The sequence below is a fragment of the Schistocerca gregaria genome, chromosome 5 (assembly GCF_023897955.1).
Source record: "Schistocerca gregaria isolate iqSchGreg1 chromosome 5, iqSchGreg1.2, whole genome shotgun sequence".
In the NCBI taxonomy this organism is placed as follows: Eukaryota; Metazoa; Arthropoda; class Insecta; order Orthoptera; family Acrididae; genus Schistocerca; species Schistocerca gregaria.
This window is the reverse complement of record NC_064924.1, coordinates 457,341,670-457,366,262: the sequence shown is the minus strand read 5'-3', so window position 1 is coordinate 457,366,262 and position 24,593 is coordinate 457,341,670. Positions and strand designations below refer to the sequence as shown.

At 41.4% G+C, this 24,593-nt stretch overlaps 1 protein-coding gene across 1 annotated transcript in view; it reads right to left on the bottom strand.

Moving 5' to 3' along the window:
• The window catches only part of LOC126272218 (LIM domain-containing protein jub), a 203,062-nt gene that overhangs the window by 29,964 nt on the left and 148,505 nt on the right, over positions 1-24,593 (bottom strand). The window contains exons 3-5 of the mRNA XM_049974917.1: positions 5,078-5,247; positions 1,208-1,270; positions 623-753 (exon numbers count right to left, since the gene is read on the bottom strand). Coding sequence (XP_049830874.1) covers positions 623-753; positions 1,208-1,270; positions 5,078-5,247 — 364 coding nt within the window. The remainder of the gene's footprint in view (positions 1-622; positions 754-1,207; positions 1,271-5,077; positions 5,248-24,593) is intronic.

Below are 24,593 nucleotides of genomic sequence, written 5' to 3'. Positions count from 1 at the left end.
TGTGTATTATATCTGAGGGGCATTACTTTGAAGGGGACAAAGTTGACACTGATGAATAAATAAAGATTCTTTAAGAAAAACAAAAATTCCCATTATTTTTTGCTCACACCTCTTACATTCATACTTTAAATTTACATCAGTTTTAGAAAAATATTACTGGCCTCCATACTGCTACTCTCACAAAATATTCACTAATTTCACTAACAATAAATAGTTTATTTGTAGACAAGATCTACAAATCATACACTTTGCACAACGTCTCTCTTCAAACTTCTCAATTATTACCATAGCTCTTCAGTTAATGTAGTAGTACTTAAGAAATGAACACTGAAAAGACAGAAGATAATGCCAGAAAACTTAAAGAGTATTTGATAAAAATGTGTTTGGCACAATCAGAATAAAAAATATAAAAGCATTAACTTTATCTTGAGGAAAAAAGGAATGTAAGATGTGAGTAGACCATTCAGGTCTTTGGTCCAGATCTCAATTAATAAATTTTATAATGTGTGTACATCTGAATAATGTAGGAAAAATGTGTTCTTGGATACAAAATAAGTTTCAACCAAAACTAATGTTTTCCTTATATGAGTCTGGGTGGAGGTTATGCATCACTAAACTGTACCTGTGGTAGTCATTAACACAATATATCTTGTTATCAACATCCACTGTAAATGGAACACCATCCAAACACTCATTGCAGATGCAGCATCTGAAGCAGCCAGGATGATACGATTTTCCCATAGCCTGCAGGATCTGTAACACAAAACAGACTTTACAAAGTTTCATCAACTGTGGCCCAAAAAGCTGTAACTGTAGAAGAAAAAGAACTAATATTTATTTCAATTTTTTCCTCAAAGTTGAGGATGCCGTGTGTGTGTGTGTGTGTGTGTGTGTGTGTGTGTGTGTGTGAGAGAGAGAGAGAGAGAGAGAGAGAGAGAGAGAGAGAGAGAGAGAGAGAGAGAGAGAGAGAGAGAGAGGGGGGGGGGGGGGGGGGAGCAGAAGTACTTTGTGAATCAATGTGGTGCACAGGAGGCGTATGGTATTTCCATTATTTCCAAATAGAACGCTGAATTCATTGCACTAAAAACTATTCTAAGAAATTTCAACACACACAGTGAATCATCCAACAACAAAGACTAAATATGATTTGCAGGAATAACTTCAGTACTAATTCCATATGTAAGTACAAATAATCATTTTCACTTACCATCTCCATTATTAAATGACCACAGATAGCACATTTTTCAGCTGTCTGTTGGAAGCCCGAGTACTGAAAAACAAAAATTCATTCTTAGTATTGCTAGCCAGACTGACTGACTTGCTTTGGCTATGAAATAAACAAGATTTTTATGAGAAATTATATCAAAATATCTTGTGTTAGTGCCTCGTAACCTAAGAATATAACACCTGATTCCTACTCTGTCGATTAAGCTTCCTTGCTCAGATTACTACACCCTCTCCCTAAGTAAGTCTTCCAACAAAGCAATTTACTTACTATATAATTTGAATAAAATAGCTCTGTGTCTGATTGATGAGCAGGCTTCAAAGCCCCAACAGAACGTATCTCAGCTCTGGTAGACCAACACCTCCAACCTATCACCTGCAGACTCCCATCCTACATCAAGGACACAAACCACTTCCTAGAACGCCTCAAATCCATTCCCACTCCTCTCCCACCTGAAACCTTTCTTGTCACCATAGATGCTACATCCCTTTACACAAACATCCCACACACCCATGGTCTCTCTGCCCTTGAGCACTACCTCTCCCAACGCCCACCCGAAGATCTTCCAAAAACCTCGTTCCTTATCACACTTACCAACTTCATCCTCACCCATAATTACTTCACTTTTGAAGGCCAGACCTACAAACAAATCAGGGGAACTGCCATGGGGACCAGGATGGCTCCATCCTATGCCAACCTCTTCATGGGCCGCATGGAGGAGGCTTTCCTGAAGACCCAACAGCTGCTTCCCCTGGCCTGGTATAGGTTTATAGATGACATCTTTGTGGTCTGGACTCATGGTGAAGAAACACTCCTTAATTTTCTCCATAACCTCAACTCCTTTTCGAATCTGAATTTCACCTGGTCCTTCTCCAAAACCAAAGCCACCTTCCTGGATGTTGACCTTCATCTTGTTGAAGCTCACATCCACACCTCTGTCCATATCAAACCCACCAACAAACAACAGTACCTTCACTTTGATAGCTGCCATCCATTCCACATCAAACGCTCCCTTCCCTACAGCCTAGGTATTTGTGGCAAACGTATCTGCTCCAGTGACGAATCCCTCAACAATTACACCAATAACCTGACCAGTGCTTTCCTCTCCCGCAACTATCCTGCAGACCTTGTCCACAAACAGATCTCCCGAGCAATACATTCCTCCCCATCCAACAACAATATTCCTACCCTCAGACCACACAGAAGCATCCCCCTTGTCACCCAATATTATCCTGGCCTCGAATACATCAATAAATTACTCCGCCAGGGATATGACTTTCTCAAGTCAACCCCTGAAATGAGATCATCCCTTGACAAAATTCTCCCCACACCACCCAGAGTTGCCTTTCGTCGTCCCCCTAACCTCCGTAACATCCTTGTTAAACCCTGCAATATTCCCAGACTAACTTCTCTACCCAGCGGTTCCTACCCCTGTAACCGACCCCGCTGCAAAACCTGCCCCATGCATCCCCCCACAACCACCTACTCCAGCCCCGCTACTAGGAAAACATACACAATTCAAGGCAGGGCCACATGTGAGACTACACATGTCATTTATCAGCTGACATGCCTGCACTGCACAGCCTTTTACATTGGTATGACAACAAATAAACTGGCTGAGCGCATGAACGGACACAGACGAACTGTCCGCCTAGGAGATGTCCAATACCCAGTAGCGGAGCATGCCCTCCAGCATAATTCTAGGGACCTAGGAACCTGCTACACTGTATGTGCCATTTGGCTTCTCCCACCCAACACCAGTCCCTCTGAACTGCGGAGATGGGAACTTGCACTCCTGCACATCCTTTCATCCCGCCATCCCCCTGGACTAAACCTACGTTAAACAACCTCACTCCCATTTACTTTTCAGTCTTCTCCTCTTTCCCTTTCCTCTTTAGCCATTCATGCATCTTTCCATCCTACATCTTTATACTATACACCTCTTTACTTCTGTATGCATCCTCTTTGGTTTGAAGCTGGCACAGTACCTGCAGTAGAATATCTTTGGCTTCCCTCTGACAACCATGCCTCCATCCTTGCTACCTTCCCTGTTTTCCTTTCCCTGTTGCTTCATAACCTGGGTTGTGAGTAACTAAATCCACTTTCCCTTCTTGCCTTTCTTTCCCCTCTCTCCTCCCTGATGAAGGAACATTTATTCCGAAAGCTAGGAGCTTAAATTTTCGGTTGTTTTTTGTGTTTCTATCGGCTGTACTGAGCTGAGGTAAGTACTGGCCAGCCCCTCTATCTCTTTGTTAGTAATTGTAACCTAAGGACATCACACACATCCATGCCCGAGGCAGGATTCGAACCTGCGACCGTAGCAGTCGCACGGTTCTGGACTGCACGCCTAGAACCGCGAGACCACTGCGGCCGGCCCTAAGGGTTTGAGTCAAGCGACAGAAACTGGTCCCTTTTCATGACATGCAGCCTGGATTACCATTAGATGTTACTGCGTGTACTTTATTCTTAATAATGAAACCAGGCCTGATTGACTGAATCCAAAGAAAAGTTCCTGTCTTGTTTCAAAGATAACAGAGATGGTGTAATGAATTTGACCTGGTTCGCGAGCAGTTTCTCTGGCTGTAGACAAAGCTGATACCAATTCCCACATGGAGAATGGAAGATTGTATGCCACCTTATCACACAAGAAGACATGGAAGCTCTCCATTTCTACAGTCCTACAGAACATCTGAAACTCATGAATATGGCGAAGTGACAGTAAAACATTCTTAGGCTAAAAGCTTAGTCATGTATTTAGGTGTGTCCACTAAGACCCCCATTTCTCAACAAGGTCGTATGGGGAGTGGTATTGCACTTGCCAAACTTGTGTAGTGGAAGAGGACCAATTAATGGAAGTCACAAATTCCTTCCAGGAGTGTGTGTTCCATTGTTTTATCATTTGCCACACTGTTGCCCTCACATGCCTGAAGGCAGGGGAGTCTGTAGTTTGATGGTGTTTGAATTTCTGTAAAGCTGCAAACGTGGCTCCGATTGCCAAGTGACATTCTTCATTCCAGGCAGGGACAGGTCATTGTATGAGTTGGCTGCTAGACTGAGGAATGGAATCGGTGCTAGCTCCTTGAATCATAAAGATGACATGGTCCACCACCTCCTGGACACATGCCTGTTGCTCAAATATAGCCTGCTGACTATATAGCAACCAATTAGCCCTTTGAAGCATCCACCTTTATGATCTTGGCCAGTTCCCAATCAAATGAGGTTGTAATAGCTAGGAAGCAAAAATGAAGATCAATGGCTGATGATGACTGCTACATGTTGCATAGGTTTTTTTGACGACATTGCACAAGGAAACCCCTACACATCCCACAGTCAGTCCTAGTCTCACCCCAAGCAACTTCCATATTTTTGGAGCCATGAAGAAACACATTCATGGCAGATGATTTGCTTTGGATGAAGAGGTGCACACCTGGATACAATCATAGTTCCATAGGCAACTGAAGGCATTTTTCCACCAACGCACTGACCACCTCTTCTCTTGGGATGAAATTATTAACAGCTATGGGTATTACTTTTGAAAAAAATAAACAGTTTACTTACTTTTTTTCATCCGTCTGATTTTGATTTCACTACCAATGTCAGAAAAAATTACTCATTTTTATAACACACAGAATCTAAAACTCAGTTTTCTAATAATTAAAAAAGCAACAAGTCTTGAATAAACCATCATGATAATTTATAGATCAAAATAAACAGAAAGTTAATGTAAAAAGACACTGATTATATTAATTACACCACGGTACTCACTCATCTGAAAGAAATACTCTACATAACTAATGATGAAAGGAGCAACATACAATGAGCATGTTAAAAAGATCTGAAACCTCAACTTACCAAGTAATCTTCTTCACAATAAACACGTCCGTGCACATTGTAGAATGCTTTCCCTCGAAGAGCACGACCACATGAGCAACAAATGAAACAGTTTGTGTGGTACAGGTTGCCCATGGCTTGGCATGCTTGGCCTGCTCCAGTTACTTTTTCACCACATGTGTGACATATACCTACAAAACAGAAAGGCAAATTATGCATAGAAGACAAATTAAAATCTTTTCACAGTATGTCATTTACAAGAGAAAAAGCTAGGTGAAGTTAGAGAAAGAGATATCACAGGAAAAAAATGCTCACTTTCGTAACATGTATAATTTAAAACTTAGTTTTCAAATACTTAAAAAACAACAACAGTTTTAAATAAATTTCTTTCTTTCTTGAGTCTTTGTCCCGTGTTAGGTGGGGTTGGCCTTGTTATTACAGATTTGGCAGTGTTAATTGCAGAGGGTGGCTAGATGCCCTTTCTGCTGCCACCCCAAAGTGGTGTACTCCAGCTGTCTGCGTCTAGTGTAAATCATGAAAGAGTGTGAATGTGTTTAAAAAGTCTGAGGCGGAATGTGGGGACCAGCCCAGTGGGATGTGGAAAACTGCCCAAAATCCACATCCAGGCCGGCTGACATACTGGCCCTCGTCATTAATCCGCCAGGCGGATACTCCATCAGAGAGACAGCCCATGTGAATTACAATCCTACAGTCAAAAGAAACCATCAGGGGAACACTGAACCAGTCACTGCTCCACTATGCATACAAAATTAGATGTTAGTGGCAACCAACCTGCAAAAAACATTTTACAAACTTACTGCTAGACATCCTAATAAGTTATAACAGTGATTTTTATTGCAACTCATTGACAGTGGCTGGAGAAAGAGTCGTCAAGGATTCTCCAGGGGTAATCCAATGGCAAGAAAATCAGCCCCACCCCACATTTGATCACTGCCAGCCCATCAAAGGTGAAGACAGTTTCAGAGCAAAGAATGTCTTCATGCTGGCAGATTCAAAATGTAAAAACAAGAAGGCTAAAAATGTGATGGACATCAGTTGGACTGTCAAAAATAAAAATTAGAGGAGAACATTAAGTAAGACAGTATATGGCTGTCCTTGGGGTTCAGCACGAGATGGAAATTATCCCACTCACAGCTGTCCCACCCTTCTCCAGTGTAGTCAATGCGTTAAAGAGCACCCACTACTCAACAGAGAGCTACCTCTAAAATATGAAATAGTGTGCAGCACAAAGGAGACGAAATCCAAGTAAAAGAAATTAAAAGGCAGTAAGAGAGAGATGAAGGAATGAGCATGTCAAGGAGTTAAGGTAAGGGGTCCGTCACACTAAGCTGCAGAAGTTTAGCTGGGAAAACCTTAAACATCCTCCATACAGTTCTGATCTAACCCCAGGAAATTTCCATATTTTTGGAGCCCTGAAGACATACATTCATGGCTATTGATTTGCTTAGGATGAAGAAGCGAACACCAGGATAAAACTGTTGTTCCATACACAACCACACAATCTGTCAAGGCTTGTATAGCTCTTTAATAGTCAAGCTGTTGCACAGAAACTACCAATCATAATAACAATTTTCTTACATCAACTGAAAAGAAACTAACTATGTCATTATTAGTTTGTGGAGAAGTGGGAGAATTGAGAAATAGTAAGGTGATACAGCATGCGGCACTCAAATATCTAAGGTACCGTGTATAGATGAGAGATGCCGAGCAAACATTACTGGTGATCGTGTTTGTTTGGTTGGTTGGGAGTTCAGGGACTGAACAGCAACATCATCAGTCCCTTCATCCGGGGGTAGTTCATCTGGAGTTAATGATGTCCATGAAATACATGCTCTGATGATGAAAGTACTCAAGAGTAGCAAGGTCCCTTGACTGCCTGAAGCAGTTTCCAGTCATTACATGTCTTTATATGACTCGACCTGGCCAGGGGGAAAAGGGGTGGGGAAGGGGTGGAAATGATGATAGGGGGACACCTTCACCTTGTTGTTGCTGCAGTAAAAAGGCACCTTGGTCGCAAAGTGCGTTCAGCATGAACCAACCCATCAGCATAAAGACAACTGCCAACTACCTCTTCGAGGCATCCAACGTGGAAGGCAGTCCATCTGGAGATGGCAAGGAAGCAACAGGATCATCAGGAAGTGGACATTCTCACAAAGATCGATATGTAGTGACCAATGCCGTGAAGCCACAAGAGTGGAGGAAGTGATCATTAGACCGATAACAAAAAAGGTGTCATGGGCAACACGGAAATGGGTATAAGTACCATCACTGACTAGACATTTTCATGGTTGATAAGAAGCTGGTCAATAGAAGATCTCAACACAGACAAAGTTGCACACTTAAATCCCCAAGTAGGAGAGGACTGACACATCTAAGTTAACACATCTTATGTTGAAAGTTCATTCGATCTCATCTTGACCCCAGAAGACGACAGAAAAGGAGCCCTGGAGACAATATCATTATGTTGAATACATATTAGACTATGTTCACAATCCAAATACCAATCTCATGGATAAAATGTGTGCCTATATATTCAACAAAGGAAGGAAGGGTAGTTAGGGTTAAACATAGCAAGCATTAGAGAAGAAGCATGAACTAGGTTGGACAAGGATGGATCTGGAAACTGTGCACTGCTTATCTTGAAAGATCCATTCTTGCAAATGTTAATTTTGGAAAGCTGCAAGTCTGGATAGCCGTACAAGATATCAATGTAAGTACAATCTCTCAACCAATATGTCACTTTGTTTGACTCAATACATAACTCGCTGATCAATCAAGTCATACAAATGGGGTAACAATGTAGCCTATTATGAATTGACAGCATTACTGAGCATCTTTTATGGGGAAAGCAAACAACAGACTCAAGTTTACTAGTGAGATACTGGGAATAGCAATATGTTATGGAAGACACTGCTTACAAAATGTAACTGTTAACTATGCTGGAACAGAGATTGACTATGTTCAACCTGCATTAGGTTAGACTACAAGGGGACATGGGAGAGTCACTGGATATCTCAAAGCTTCATGAAGAAGATCATCTAAACAACAGATGATCTTAAACTAAATATTTTGAGACAAGGAACTCATGATCTGAAGCAAATATTTTGATGATCTCATGTCTTGAATGAACAATGTGTGTGAGGCATGTATTAGTAAATTGCTTACATCTTTGAATCATTGTTGGATATTGCTACCTAGTAAAAGAACACACAACTTACAGTGACAGTAGTTTTAGGATACAGAATTGTGTAATAAGAATTACACTTTATGTCAATTCTAGAACACCCTGCAGAGATGTCCACAAAAATCTTGGTCTTTTGGCAACTACTTCACAGTATTTACATTCATTTCAGACCTTTGTCCTTAACCATTATTTCTAAGACAAAAAGAGAGTAAGGAATTCTTGGACAAAAAACAACCTCTAAAAAGACTTCAAGGGGTTGATATTAGTAGTCAAACATGAGTACACATGTATTCAACAATCTACGCTGGGGGACTTTAAGACAAAATCAAAGAACTTTATGCTGGGCAGCTTGTTCTACTCTTCAACACAGTAAGTTTACAGGAATTATTACATGTAATTTTTAAGTTATTCTATAATTAGAATTAGCACTGTAATACAATATTATTTTTTATGTTCAATTATTTCATTGTACAAAACTGAAATAAAATGTACATCTTTCACTTCTCTCTAAATCCCAGATACCACTACTGTGGTATCTCCAGAATACAATTTATGTGATTGTATGTGATGTGTCCATAGTAGACATAGTAGACATGCATGGCGTCGTCGCTGGCGGCGCAGTGTACCTGTGTATCACAGTTTGAAGACTATTGATATTGGCCTTGCTGGTCAATTTAATAAACAGCAGTTGATTGGAGGTCCGAATGTTTTTCGTGGACTCCATCTGAACTTCACCTGTGATGTACTAGCAGTGTTTGGAGGTAGCACTTGGCTCACACTGGCAGTTGTGTGGGGCAATCAAGCAGATTATGGTGGCCTTGAGGCTTTTCCTGATGCTAACATTCTCACTTGGAAGACATGGAGTATTTCTGAGACTACAGGACTATTGGCTAAGCAGCCTTATGGTACTCTAGTTCCAAGCATGCTCTTTGTTTTGAGTACGAGAAAGAAGAAGAAATTACATGCTGATGAGTACCTGTTTATATGGGCCAAAGTTGGAGTTAAATGAAGTTACTGGTGTGAGAAACTATACCGAAATCTTTACAGGGACTGGGTGGGTAGGTTGTTCTGTATATCTCGTTGTCCAACAGACCATCAGCGACATTTCACAGAGAGAAGCAAAATTTTTTGTGTTATTGTTGCGCAAGCATTGGAACTGATGGTCCACACTTTGATCAGTTGCTGTGAGCTTAATTTGTGCTGTAAGTTATTAACATTAATAAACAACTGAATATTCATTTCCAACCAATAGTTAATACTCTGTTTAGGATCCTTCACAATTTCATAATTTTGAACCTAGAGGGTTTAAGTTGAGCTAAGCAAAGAAGTAAAGTGTACATGGTCACAAGTGAGCCTGATTGCTACGAAAAGTGTTAATATGTTTTCACGAGTGTTCTAAAGGAGAGTAGCTAATGGGGTAAAAATATTAACTGAAAAACGATTTAGGAATTGTATATAATCATTTCGGAAATTTTCAAGATTCTGTTCTCTAAGCTGAATCTATAAAAAAATGTTCCATATTTATCATAAAGGCAGGGAAGATAAAATCTGACTAATAGTAGTTAGCGAGAGGTAAACAAGCAACCATTCTTGCAGCTTGTTGCATAAGAGTCCGAAAATTACATCATGTTGTACTACAATACAGAGTGCCAGTGACCAATGATGTGTATGTGTCTATGGACTGAATTACAAAATATCTGTATATCCGATAATATGATTAACCAACATTATGATATAACAAAAAATGTTAAGCAACTTTTGCACATGGTCTGAAGATGGCAATCTAGCCAAAACAGAACCATCAGAATAAACGCATCTTGAAAACACTATTACATAATGTTCCTAAGAGGTATCTGCTACAATGCAGGCCCATTGGATCGTAAATCATTCTTGCCACGAGTGCAATTACGAATAATGTAATTACGGCACAACACAGAACAGGTGGTGATGGTGACAGCGACGATTAAGACCCCTTCTGGGAAATTTTCAACAATAATCTTGCGGTTCGCTGACAAAGAGAGCAGAATAAGCAATCAAACGCAAAACGCTCTACCTGCCGGCACGGACACATCTCGTACTCGCCGCTACAAGACATTTTCCGCTTCCGTAATGGCGACACCAACATGGAGCCACTTATAAATACGCTGCCCCGGCCCACGACAAAACAACGGAACACCAACGTCGTCGAAATCTTTTTTGACGGCGCTAAGAAAAGACTGTCAAAAAGAAAATGCCGCCGCTTTTTCCGTCGCGCGCCTGCCAGTCCTGGTCGCAGGCTACGTTCCGCTCCCAGGTCGTCCTGCCTAAGTGCCCGATTTTCCTGGAATCCAGGCAGGGATCCTTGCCGTGGGCCGGATATCGACGTGCCAACCTGCTTCGTCAGCCCTCGCCTTCATGGCGCCCGACATCCAGATGCTCACATTAATTCCCGTTTACTGTTCACAAAATTTCTCCCAAAGCCTCCGTAACGTAAGGGAACGTGAGAGCTGTGCTTCCTTCGATGCTGTCATTATTAAGATATAAGGGGCAGTCAAATGAAAACCGAACACCTGCCATAACCGGACCACTAAATAGTTCATTCAAAAGTAATAACCACATACATTACATTTATCCCACTGGGAGACGGGATGTCCAATTCTTCTTTATAGAACGCGACAGGCCGTTGTGGCTACAACCGCACGCACTCTTGCACTTCCTCGTCCGACTGAAACCGACGTTCACGCATGTCTTTCTTCAGGTCGCCAAAGATGTGAAAAATCACACGGAAGAAATCCAGGCTATACGGCGGATGCTGCACTGTTTCCCTACCAAAACGCCGAAGTGTAGCCATCGGCCGATTGGCAGAGTGGGGGCGGGAATTGTCGTTCAACAGGATGCTTCCTCTGCTCGTAGAGTTCCTCGTGCGTGGAAGCACCATCAAGGCCCAGCTCTATGACGACACTCTGCAGAAGCTTCGACGCGCCATAAGTCAAAACGCCCAGGAATGCGGTCGGACGTAATCAGCTTTTTGCACGATAACGCCCGCCCCCACACCGACAATCAGACGAAGGCTACATTTCAGCCATTTGGTTGGGAAACCTGCAACATCCTCCGTGCAGCCCGGATCTATCATCGTGAAATTTTCACACCTTTGGCGACCTGAGGAAAGGCATGCGTGGGCGTCGGTTTCAGTCGGACGAGGAAGTGCGTGCGTGCGGTTGTAGCCACAACGGCCTGTCGCGTTCTATAAAGAAGAATTGGACATCCCGTCTCCCAGTGGGATAAATGTCGTAACGTATGTGGTTATTACTTTTGAATGAACTATTTCGTGGTCCGGTTATGGCGCGTGTTCGGTTGTAGATATGTCAACGGCCAACCGCGTTCTACGAAAGAGGAATTAGTCGGCCCGTTTCCCAGAGGGATAAATGTCGTAATGTGTTTGGTGATTAATTTTTAACCGAAACATTCCATGATCCGGCTGTGGTGGATGTTTGGTTTTCATCTGACTGCCCCTCATATATGGAACGTGTCCCCCCCCCCCCTCCCCCCATCTTCTCTCCCACCAACGAAAAACGTTCTCAAACACATTTATCTATTGTATAGGTTCATTACCATCTTTTGCAATACCGGTATAATGAAAGTCTTATTAAGACCAGACGCGTTTAGCTTCAGTGGCCACTGTAACACTTTTCCTTGGTCTTACAATTCTGTTATGAAAAAAAAACCACATTGTTGCAGTGACCACTGAATGTGCTTTAGAATACAGTGAAACTCATCTGGGCTTAATTCGACTGTCATTGCTGTTGCAAAAGACGGCAATTAACCTATGCAACTTGTATATCTGCATCTGCGAACAAAAGAGGCCGAAAAACAAAGAAAACAGCCGTGTATCTGTATATGCGCTTGAAAGTTTCTGCCATATCTTTTTGTACAATGTTTTGTAAGCTTAATCGTTGTCGACTGTTTTTTTTTTTTTTTTTCGACAATTGGAAATAAAAGCCACAGGGAGAGAGGGGGAGGGTGAGAGTGAGGGGTCAAAAAAATGGTTCAAATGGCTCTGAGCACTATGGGACTCAACTGCTGTAGTCATCAGTCCCCTAGAACTTAGAACTACTTAAACCTAACTAACCGAAGGACATCACACACATCCATGCCCGAGGCAGGATTCGAACCTGCGACCGTAGCAGTCGCACGGTTCCGGACTGCGCGCCTAGAACCGCGAGACCACCGCGGACGGAAGAGAGGGGTCAGGGAGGGAGGGAGAGAGTAGAAGCTACATAGTGAAGTTTTTTTTCTGTTTAAGAAGAATTCGAGCCAGAGGCCGCATGTTGCGAAATGATGCCTGAAGAAAATTTACTGAAACAATTTCCCTTAATTCGTATGAAACAAAAGAAGCTTAACTCCTTGCCGTCGACTGTTCGACGATATCCGTGCCCTAGGGGTTGGAGACGACGCTTGCTAAACGGATCAGCGTGATAGGTAAGACGATCTCAAGCCAAGGCAACATGCGGATACCTGTTCTGTAGCTCTACCCATTGTTACACACGCGAGACAGATTTCGACATTTTCTAAAATTACTTCTATATTCACTCGGTAATAAAGTATGTTTCCTTTATTTGACAGTGTATTATTTTATGGATAATGCTGGGATTGAACAGATTCATATCCCATACACAAAAACGTTTTCGGTAGCCTTTGAGGATTTTTCTCATGATTGGGAAAGAGGTCAGTTCCTGATCTTGACGATCAATTCCAACTATTCCTTTATTGTATTTGAAGTCTCATTTCGGTTTCATTGTTTTCCTAAACCGTCGTCAAAATGTTCAACCATCTCTCCACTTTCGTGTTTCTTTTATGCCATAGACACGCATTTTGAAACCGCAACAATAACCGCTACTTGTCTCAAAACGCTTCGTAAATTTTTAATCACAGTCCCGCTCTTTTCGAAGAATTAACTGCTCATATGTTCAATGTCCTTTATATTTAATTAAGGATTCGTCTGTATTGACAATGGTTCAAATGGCTCTCAGCACTATGCGACTTTACTTCTGAGGTCATCAGTCGTCTGGAACTTAGAACTAATTAAACCTAACTAACCTAAGGACATGACACACATTCATGCCCGAGGCAGGATTCGAATCTGCGACCGCAGCGGTCGCTCGGTTCCAGACTGTAGCGCCTAGAACCGCAAGGCCACTCCGGCCGGCGTCTGTATTGGCATTTTTGTCCGATGTGAAAATTTCTTTACATTTCTCATTCCAAAGTTTGATGATAGGTCTTATCTAGGTCTTATCTTTCGATGCCGGTCTGTACAATCAGCAGTTTCATCATATCAAAAATGTAGGAGTCTCAAAATGTTTAAATCTTTTTAAAGGCACTGCTTTTTTTCAATATTGGCGTTTCTACTATGGTCTTTCGGACCAATACATTTGAATATTGGTTTTCTGACTCGAGCCATCGAAATCCCCACTGCATAGTTGCCCTTCATTTTGTCGAAGGTAACAGTGTACAAAGTGTCGTCCACTTTCCGTTTGTTCCATTCCTTGTCTATTATCTGACGTGTGAAAATATTTGTTTCTATAACAAATATTTCTCAAAATCTATCCTCAAACATACTACATAACAGAACTCATATTCCTGGATGTTCACGTTGCTTCGTAACGTAGATTTAACGAATTATGACCAATTCCCGGGGCGTAATGGTAAAAACTAAACCACAAATGTTGCTGAGAAATGTTGGTCACATGAGTTAAGCTCGCGACGTTTACGTTTTGCCCGACTTTGTTTCTTGTGAATGTGACTGGTAGCGTTTACGTCTGGCCCTCATTTCTTCCCACGAATCTGACTTGAGACATCAAATTTGGCCCACAATGTTTATCACGAATTAGATTTGTCAAAGTACGGCAGGTGTTTAATGTTAACGTCTCTTTTATGTCATTACAAACCTTGGACTCATCTAGTTGAGCAATGATAACAAAGAGGGAGGGGAGGGGGGTGTTGACGTACCAAATGTCTTCTCAATCTAACAGCCGGCGTGTGGAAAAGTTGAATAGCTGGTTAATATTTTAGTATTTCCCACTTTGTATAATCTATACATGCGTTACACCTCAGATATAACACTAAAAAGGGACAGCTTAAATACATCAAAACCCGCCAACCAATAAGTGAGAAGAGCTGACGTTTAATATTTGTGTATCCAACAGCTACGTTTACAAATGGTCAAATACATCCAATCTTGAGCTAGTGTCTTTTATTTAAACGAACACAAACTTAGAAGATATGTAACTGTTGGTTGAACGCACTGAACTTTGGGTGCTTTCTCGAATTTCTAATACTGCTCATTTTCTCTATGTTCATATCAGCGACATCAAATTTATAAGGGCGTAAACATGGCAGTCAACCGCTGTTGTGGTCTTCAGTCCAGAGACTGGTTTGATGCAGCTTTCCATGCTACTCTATCCTGTGCAAGCTTCATCATCTCCCAGTACCTACTGCAACCTACATCCTTCTCAATCTGCTTAGTGGATTCATCTCTTAATCTCCCTCTACGATTTTTACCCTCCACGCTGCCCTCCAATACTAAATTGGTGATCCCTTGATGTCTCAGAACATGTCCTACTAATCCACCCCTTCTACTCAAGTTGTGCCACAAACTCCTCTTGTCCCCAACTCTATTCAGTACCTCCTCATTAGTTACGTGATCTACCGCCGGCTGGTGTGCCCGATCGGTTCTAGGCGCTGCAGTCTAGAACCGCGAGACCGCTACGGTCGCAGGTTCGAATCCTGACTCGGGCATGGATGAGTGTGATGTCCTTAGGCTAGTTAGGTTTAAGTAGTTCTAAGTTCTAGGGGAATGATGACCTCAGATGTTAAGTCCTATAGTGCTCAGAGCCATTTGAACCATTCTACGTGATCTACCCATTACATCTTCAGCATTCTTCTGTAGCACCACATTTCGAAAGCTTCTATTCTCTTCTTGTCTAAACTATTTATCGTTCATTATTCACTTACATACATGGCTACACTCCACACTAATACTTTCAGGAAAGGCTTTCTGACACTTAAACCTACACTCGATGTTAACAAACTTCTCTTCTTCAGAAACGCTTTCCTTGCCATAGACAGTCTACATTTTATATCCTCTCTACATCGACCATCATCAGTTACTTTTCTCCCCAAATAGCAAAACTCATCTACTACTTTGAGTGTCTCATATTCCAAAACATCACCTGATTTAAATCGACTACATTCCATTATCCTCGTTTTGCTTTTGTTGATGTTCATCTTATATCCTTCTTTCTGGACACTGTCCATTCCGTTAAGTTGCTCTTCCAGGTCCTTTGCCGTCAAAGATTTTATTTCCTCTCCATGGATTTTAATTCCCACTTGGAATTCTTCTTTTGTTTCCTTTACTGGTTGTTCAATATGCAGATTGAATAACATCGGGGAGAGGCTACAACCCCGTCTCACTCCCTTCCCAACCACTGCTTCCCTTTCGTGTCCCTCGAGTCTTATAACTGCCATTTGGTTTCTGTACAAATTGTAAATAGCCTTTCACTCCCTGTATTTGACCCCTGCCACCTTCAGAATTTAAAATAGAGTATGCCACTCGACATTGTCAAAAACTTTCTCCAAGTCTACAAATGCTAGAAACGTAGGTTTGCCTTTCCTTAATCTATCTTCTAAGATAAGTCGTAGGGTCAGTATTGCCTCACGTGTTCCAATACTCCCTGAGGTCAGCTTCTATCATTTTCTCCATTCGTCTGTACAGAATTCGTGTTAGTATTTTGCAGCCGTGACTTATAGTTCGGTAATTTTCACACCTGTCAACACCTGCTTTCTTTGGGATTGGAATTATTATACTCTTCTTTAAGTCTGAGGGTTTTTCGCCTGCCTCATACATCTTGTTCACCAGACGGTAGGGTTTTGTCATTCCCCAATTCCCTCTCTCAAACTCTCTGCAACCTCTGGTTCTTTCAGCTTATCCACTACTGCAACGTCTTTGGAGCAGGTACCTCCTCGTGATGTTCTCATCTCCTTAAATTCCCACCTTTTTGCAGTTTCTTCAATTTTAATCTGCAATTCATAACCAACAAATAGATTGTGATCAGAGTCCACATCTGCCCCTGCAAATGTCTTACAATTAAAAACCTGGTTCCTAAATCTCTGTCTTACCATTAAATAATCTATCTGAAACCTTCCAGTGACTCCAGGCCTCTTCCATGTATACAACATTCTTTCATGGTTCTTGAACGAAGTGTTAGCTATGATTAAGTTATGCTCTGTGCAAAATTCTACCGGGCGGCTTCCTCTTTCATTCCTTACCCCATTCCATATTTACCTACTACTTTTCGTTCTCCTCCTTTTCCTACTATCGAATTCCAGTCACTCATGACTATTAAATTTTCATCTCCCTTTAACATCTGAATAATTTCTTTTATCTCATCACACACTTAATCAATCTCTTCGTCATCTGCGTAGCTAGTTGGCATATAAACATATACCACTGTGGTAGGCGTGGTCTTCGTGTCTATCTTGGCTACAATAATGCGTTCACTATGCTGTTCGTAGTAGCTTACCCGCATTCCTATTTTTATTCATTATTAAACCTATTCCTGTATTACCCCCATCTGATTTGGTATTTATAATCCTATATTCACATGACCAGAAGTCTTCTTCCCCCTGCCACAGAACTTCACTAATTCCCACTATATCTCACTTTAACCTGCCCATTTCATTTTTAAATTTTTCTAACCTACCTACCCGATTAAGGGATCTGTCATTCCACTTTCCAATACGTAGAACGGCAGTTTTCTTTCTCCTGATAACCATGTCCTCCTGAGTAGTCGTCCCCACCCCCTCCCCGGAGATCCGAATGGGGGGCAATTTTAGTATTTTACCTCCGGAATATTTTACCCAAGAGGACGCCATCACCTTTTAACCATACAGTAAAGCTGCATGCCCTCGTGAAAAATTACGACTGAAGTTTCCCCTTGCTTTCAGCCGTTCGCAGTGACAACACAGGAGGCCGTTTTGGTTAATGTTACAAGGCCAGATCAGTCAATCATCCAGACTGTTGCCCTTGCAACTGCTGCAAAGGCTGCTGCCCCTATTCAGTAACCACACGTTTGTCTGGCCTTTTAACAGATACTCCTCCGTTGTGGCTGGATCTGCGGTACGGCTGGCTGTATCTCTGAGGTACGCAAGTCCTCACCAACGGCAAGGTCTGTGGTTCATGGGGAGGGGGGCACTCAACCGTAAGAACTCTAAATTAACTCATTTTAACGCCATTATTTATTTGTTATGTGTCCAAGTGCCTACAGTATCAACAAGTTTGCCTGTTATCAAATGTGTGTGATGTCACTGAGCCACAAATCACTGAAACAGGCGAATCTGATTTAGTCTTTGGCGAAAACGAAAATTGAATGTTAAACAATGAAGCCAATATACGTAGCACACTCATTTTGCTTTAATATTCGATTATCAACCGAATATATTACTAATTTATCGCCAATCAGTAAAATTCACGATCATATTGCAGAAGTTAAAAAAAAAGTCAGTATCAGGGCCTAGAATACACACGAGAGAAGAAAAAGGTATTAAGTTTTGCAACGTGACACTGATAACGAAGAAAACACTGTCAGTGGTAAATACAGATGAAACAGATTCGGGTCATGTAAGAAAAGGTTGGGCACCAGAGCAGATCTATGTCTCTTGCACCAAACTAAAGCGCTAGTCTTACTCAGCACCCAAGAGAATCATAGACACTGCTGGACGAGACTGAAGGAGACTGGTGAAGACAATAGGTCTGTAAGAGCGCAGCTCCCTATAGAATAAGGAAGCGGCACACTGATACGACATATCGAGATAAAGTGCCAGTTGTATGCACCAGAAGAACAAATTACGAAATCGTAGCCGGGTCCTGGTACTAACAGAATCGTTCTCCGGAAGGAGAGGAACGTCTACAAACCGTACAGGCGGCAACTGCTGTTATCATCACAGACGTACGGGTACAGGATTTCATCAAAATACGATACCCAACAACATACATTTTTCTGAAAAGACACAGTGATCTTGTTCCCGACACTCGGCGTTTTGACTGATACTGTTGCGCCGAGGAGAGAACGCGCATTGACAAATGGAAGAAAAATTGCACACTGCACCGTGGGTAACGTTTACATTATATGAAATACGCCCCTCCGACATTACTTCGCATACTGAGGTTTCGTCCAACTTACAACGAAGCTACCAATGAAAGTTCATGAACACTTCTCTCAACTTGTTTATGGCAATTCAGAATTCACTTTACAGGCACCATACTTCACATCATGGAAGGCATTGTTGCCGATCAAAATATTCGTAACTTTACCACAATTCAGAGCTGTTCAACTAAAACTTTTTGAGCGAAATATTACTTAGAATTAATTTAAATTAAGATGAAAATCTTTGAAATATTTATCTTTCGAGGCTCTTAATCCTTCCGTTCCTGACTTTTAGAGGGATACAAATGGTTCAAATGGCTCTGAGCACTATGTAACTTAACATCTGAGGCCATCAGTCCCCTAGAACTTAGAACTACTTAAACCTAACTAACCTAACGACAGCACACACATCCATGCCCGAGTCAGGATTCGAACCTGCGACCGTAGCGGTCGCGCGGTTCCAGACTGAAGCGCCTAGAACCGCTCGGCCACCGGCGGCCGGCCGTGCTTTACAAGGCCAGTCTTTGCAAGAACAGTATAACTCATTCGGTTAATCCCAGGTATGTCCTATTATTTTGTTTATTCATCCCTGCAAATAAGTTATTTCTACAATGTTCATTCTTTATGAAAGAACCTTTGTACATTGCCAGAAAATTGGTACGGTAACATTAGATCGGTCGCTGTACTTAAGTCCCGAGATATTCTAACAAATCAACGTTGATATGCGGAACTTCCATTTTTTTCTTCTTTTTTTCAAGACGTGATGGATGCCCTCGCTTAATGGCTTTGATGGGAGTTTTAAGTTTGTATTAGAAAGGAATGGCCTGAACATGCTGTTCGCCAGAGATTACATCTTTCGCAAGGGAGCAGAGAGTACTTATGACAACTTTGAGCTTCTTAGACTTAGATAATACAAAGGTAGTGTGTTCTTTGATTTAACCGTTTAGTCATATTTCTGTTAATCGAGCGTGTCTGTATCAAAAATATGAAAAAGTTTTAAATATCGATGCCAGTAACAAAACTGCGATTGGTCGTGGTATTTGTAAAACCTTTTCAAACTCCATTTAGCTCCTGTGATTTTATCGACCTCTTCTTATACACCAAAAGTAATAGCACTGGCAGTTATACAAGAACATCTTGTTGCACACTGTGTCACTACGACTTGAGGGACTTCATTATCTTTCTTCAAATGTTTAAATTTTACTGCGCGCAGGAAAGACAATAAAATAGTGAAAGAAGTAGTAAAATGAAAAGGAAAGAAGTATCTTTTATTGCGCAAATAAAATTTAGAAGTTATTCTGCAATCTCAATCAACTAATCACCTACTACGTAATTTCCATATCCGCTTCCAGCAAGACGGTGGAAAAAGAGATATCATTTGGAACAAAACAGTTGTGAATTTCGTCTTGTTTAATTTAATACAGAATGGTGATACCAAAATATCTAAACTTCGTGATTTTTTAAACTTTAGTTACATTTTCGCCGTAATCTGTGGTGACAAAGTTGAAATATGCAATAAGCACACCAAAAAACATAAATAAGCACATTTTCAGAATTTTTCCAAAACTTTCCCGGAAAATCATCACTTGCCTGAACCGGTTTTATATAAACAGTTGAAACTGTCTTTCCGCGTAGCATTCTTGATATGGAATAAAAAGGTAGGAATATCATACTAGTATTTCGTATCGAAAACCGGTACATAAACCGAGGTGCAGCTTTCGCTAAGTTATAGCGGACAATTTAGCCAACTGTGACTAATCTAGTTAAGTTTATACCTGTCCAATTATACAACTATATACTTTTCTTCTACGGCTCTGAGAAGATTCTTCTAAAAGGTTTTCTACGACCTAACACCTGTGGAACCTGATAAATAGCAACAAGACATCAACGGCGCAAACCACTGTCCCGCAGACACGAGAAGGTCCACAAACGTCCGTCTTATAGCACCAAGCGTAAGCAAACGCGTGACTTAGATATAGCCCGTGTGTTCACTTTTGCGTTTGAAACCCATCACTCTGAGCTCTGCTGTTCTAGCTATCAAAGAACTTACTCATGTGAAGCTATTCAGACTTACACAACCTATAAGACACTCAAAAAGATTTGATTTGAATTTTAGTTTATGACATATCGCCCAACTGTTATAGGCGCGGTTGTAAGCTGAAAGGTATCCCGATCGTGTCATGGTCTTAGGATATGTCTTTGGAAATATTATTTAAAAAATATATATAAACTGGAAGTGTGAAGACTAAAATACGCCAACGGAGAAAAACAGCAACTGATGAGCCAGACGCTTACTAACATTTTAGAAGCGGTAACACGCAATCCTCACATCACTAAGAGGCAGCTTGTTAAGTGCGAGTGGGAACAGAACAGCAAAAGCAGTGTTCTGCGAATACTACATTCGAATGCATCTCATCTTCCGCAAATTTCGCTCAATCGACAGCTTCATGGCAATTACTCAAAGTCAGTAACTTTTCCTCCGAAAGGTGTCGAAGAAAACTGCGAAGCGATAAGGATGTTGTCAATGCAAGATTTTGTTTACGAATGAAACATCGATTACAAACAAGGAAAAACCAACTCTGGAACAGGCATTACCAGCCAGTTGCAAATCCACGCAGGCTGAGAGAAGTAGGACATAGGTATGTCAAAGTGTACTGCGGGCTTTTCAAGAATCTTATCACTGGTTCCTGTTTCACTGATGGGTCTCCAGACATGCTGCCGCAGTTACTGGTAGGCATGCTCTCAAGATGTAAGGAAACCCATGCTTACAACATGGCAGATATCCTTCCCATTTCTCACAGGTAATTCCAGAATATCTGGAGTCGTTGGATCTGTTTTTCGGAGGAGGAGGAGGAGGAGACTAGTGTTTAACGTCCCGTCGACAACGAGGTCATTAGAGACGGAGCGCGAGCTCGGGGGAGGGAAGGATGGGGAAGGAAATCGGCCGTGCCCTTTCAAAGGAACCATCCAGGCATTTGCCTGAAGGGATTTAGGGAAATCACGGAAAACCTACATCAGGATGGCCGGAGACGGGATTGAGCCGTCGTTCTCCCGAATACGAGTCCAGTGTGCATCTGTTTTTCGGGAAACACAAAATGGCCTGCACGATCATCAGACTTAACACCTCTGGACTTTTACGAAGTCTGCTCAAAAAAATTCCGGAACATTTGTGATTTCGCGCCAATGGCGTGTTGGGAGCGAAATGCGGCTGGCATTCCTGCACACGCGTGTAATGTGTAACTGCCGGAAGTTTCATTGTTGTTTGTCTGTTTGTTATTGTTCAGTGGTGTATTGAGCAGAACGTTATGTCCACAGTTTTTGAGATGGCAGAGTCAAAGGAGCAACGCGGCTGCCTGAAATATGACGAGACAATTCATGGCTCTTGCATCACAATAACGCACCCACACATTCATCAATGTTGATGTGTGACTAATGCACAAAAAAAGAAATCAGTGTGCTGCCTCATCCCCCATACTCTCCATACCTGCCCCTGCGGACACTTTTTTTTAAAAAATGCCAAAGTTGAAAGGACGAAGATTTCCAACGACAGGTGAGATAAAAGAAAATTCGCAGACGGCGCTCGCGCTATTCAGCAAGACGCGTACCACGAGTGCTTACGGAAGTGGAACGGCGTTGGGAGCGGTGCATTAATTGTGGAGGAGAGTATTTCGAAGGAGACTATGTAGAATAAGTTAAAGGTACGCGTAAAAAAAATTGGTGGACAAAGTTCCGGAATTTTTTGAACAGCCCTTCAGTCTGAAGTGGATATGATACGTGTCGTGAGAGTTGATGGTAAACAGTGAATCCGACTGAAAGCGCTCCTGACCAGCTATCAGGATGGAAGTTTCCCCGAGTATGTTTTTTTTTTTTTTTTCTTCGCGAAATGCTGCAAAACTACTCAAAGTTTTTACGAAGAACTCTAGACCTAAAACACATCATTCATCATTATGGAACCTGCAGCATATATTATGTCACAGCAGAACATTATGTAGAGAACTAGTAGAAAGTATGTTGCCAGATATTTTATTTTTGTATACAACCTTATTTCGGTTTTATTGCCTTCATCAGTACATTGGCAAACAATCGCATTTTTTATATTTTACACAATATATAATTTATAAAGGTTTTTTTAAATTGTCAGTGCAACAGCAGATCATATAAAAAGAAATAATTAACTACACAGCAGTACATCGCATACGAGAACAATTATGACCCTAATATGGTTCTACAGCTATATAACAAAAAAAATGTCTCTAAAAGGATCCCATAAATTATAAAATTACACTAACAAGACAAACAGCACTAAAAAAGAAAACCATATACATACGAACAAACTACTGTTGTTGTTGTTGTTGTCGTCTTGAGTCCTGATACTGGTTTGATGCAGCTCTCCATGCTACTCCATCCTGTGCAAGCTTCATCTCCCAGTAACTACTGCAACCTACATCCTTCTGAATCTTCTTAGTGTATTCATCTCTTGGTCTCCCTCTACGATTTTTACCCTCCACGCTGCCCTCCAATACTAAATTGGTGATCCCTTGGTGCCTCAGAACATGTCCTACCAATCGATCCCTTCTTCTAGTCAAGTTGTGCCACAAATTTCTCTTCTCCCCAACCCTATTCAATACCTCCTCATTAGTTATGTGATCTACCCATCTAATCTTCAGCATTCTTCAGTAGCACGACATTTCGAAAGCTTCTATTCTCTTCTTGTCCAAACTATTTATCGTCCATGTTTCACTTACATACATGGCTACATTCCGTACAAATACTTTTAGAAACGACTTCCTGACATTTAAATCTATACTCAATGTTAACAAATTTTTCTTCTTCAGAAACGCTTTCCTTGCCATTGCCAGTCTACATTTTATATCCTCTCTACTTCGACCATCATCAGTTATTTTGCTCCCCAAATAGCAAAACTCCTTTACTACTTTAAGTGTCTCGTTTCCTAATCTGATTCCCTCAGTATCACCTGACTTAATTCGACTACATTCCATTATTCTCGTTTTGCTTTTGTTGATGTTCATCTTATAACCTCCTTTCCAGACACTGTCCATTCTGTTCAACTGCTCTTCCAAGTCCTTTGCTGTCTCTGACAGAATTACAATGTCATCGGCGAACCTCAAAGTTTTTATTTCTTCTCCATGGATTTTATTACCTACACCAAATTTTTCTTTTGTTTCCTTTCCTGCTTGCTCAATACACAGATTGAATAACATCGGGGAGAGGCTACAACCCTGTCTCACTCCCTTCCCAACCGCTACTTCCCTTCCATGCCCCTCGACTCTTATGACTGCCATCTGCTTCCTGTACAAATTGTAAATAGCCTTCCGCTCCCTGTATTTTACCCCTGCCACCTTTAGAATTTGAGAGAGAGTATTCCAGTCAACACTGTCAAAATCTTTCTCTACGTCTACAAATGCTAGAAACGTAGGTTTGCCTTTCCTTAATCTTTCAGCTAAGAGAAGTCGTAGGGTCAGTATTGCCTCACATGTTCCAATATTTCTACGTAATCCAAACTGATCTCCCCCGAGGTCGGCTTCTACTAGTTTTTCCATTCGTCTGTAAAGAATTCTCGTTAGCATTTTGCAGCCGTGACTTATTAAACTGATAGTTCGGTAATTTTCACATCTGTCAACATCTGCGTTCTTTGGGATTGGAATTATTATATTCTTCTTGAATTCTGAGGTATTTCGCCTGTCTCATACATCTTGCTCACCAGATGGTAGAGTTTTGTCAGGACCGGCTCTCCCAAGGCTGTCAGTAGTTCTAATGGAATGTTGTCTACTCCCGGGGCCTTGTTACGACTCAGATCTTTCAGTGCTCTGTCATACTCTTCGCGCAGTATCATATCTCCCATTTCATCTTCATCTACATCCCTTTCCATTTGCATAATATTGTCCTCAAGTACATCGCCCTTGTACAGACCCTCTATATACTCCTGCCACCTTTCTGCTTTCTCTTCTTTGCTTAGGGGCAAATATCCGATAACATAAACGCCCAGTTATAAAATACGAACGTAAAATAAACCTTCATTACAACAAATAATATTAACACAAAACTACGTCCAGGAAAAGTCATACTCTCGAAGTATTTACAAAATTACTGCACAAAATTTTATATACGAAAGAAATTTCATCGTCACATT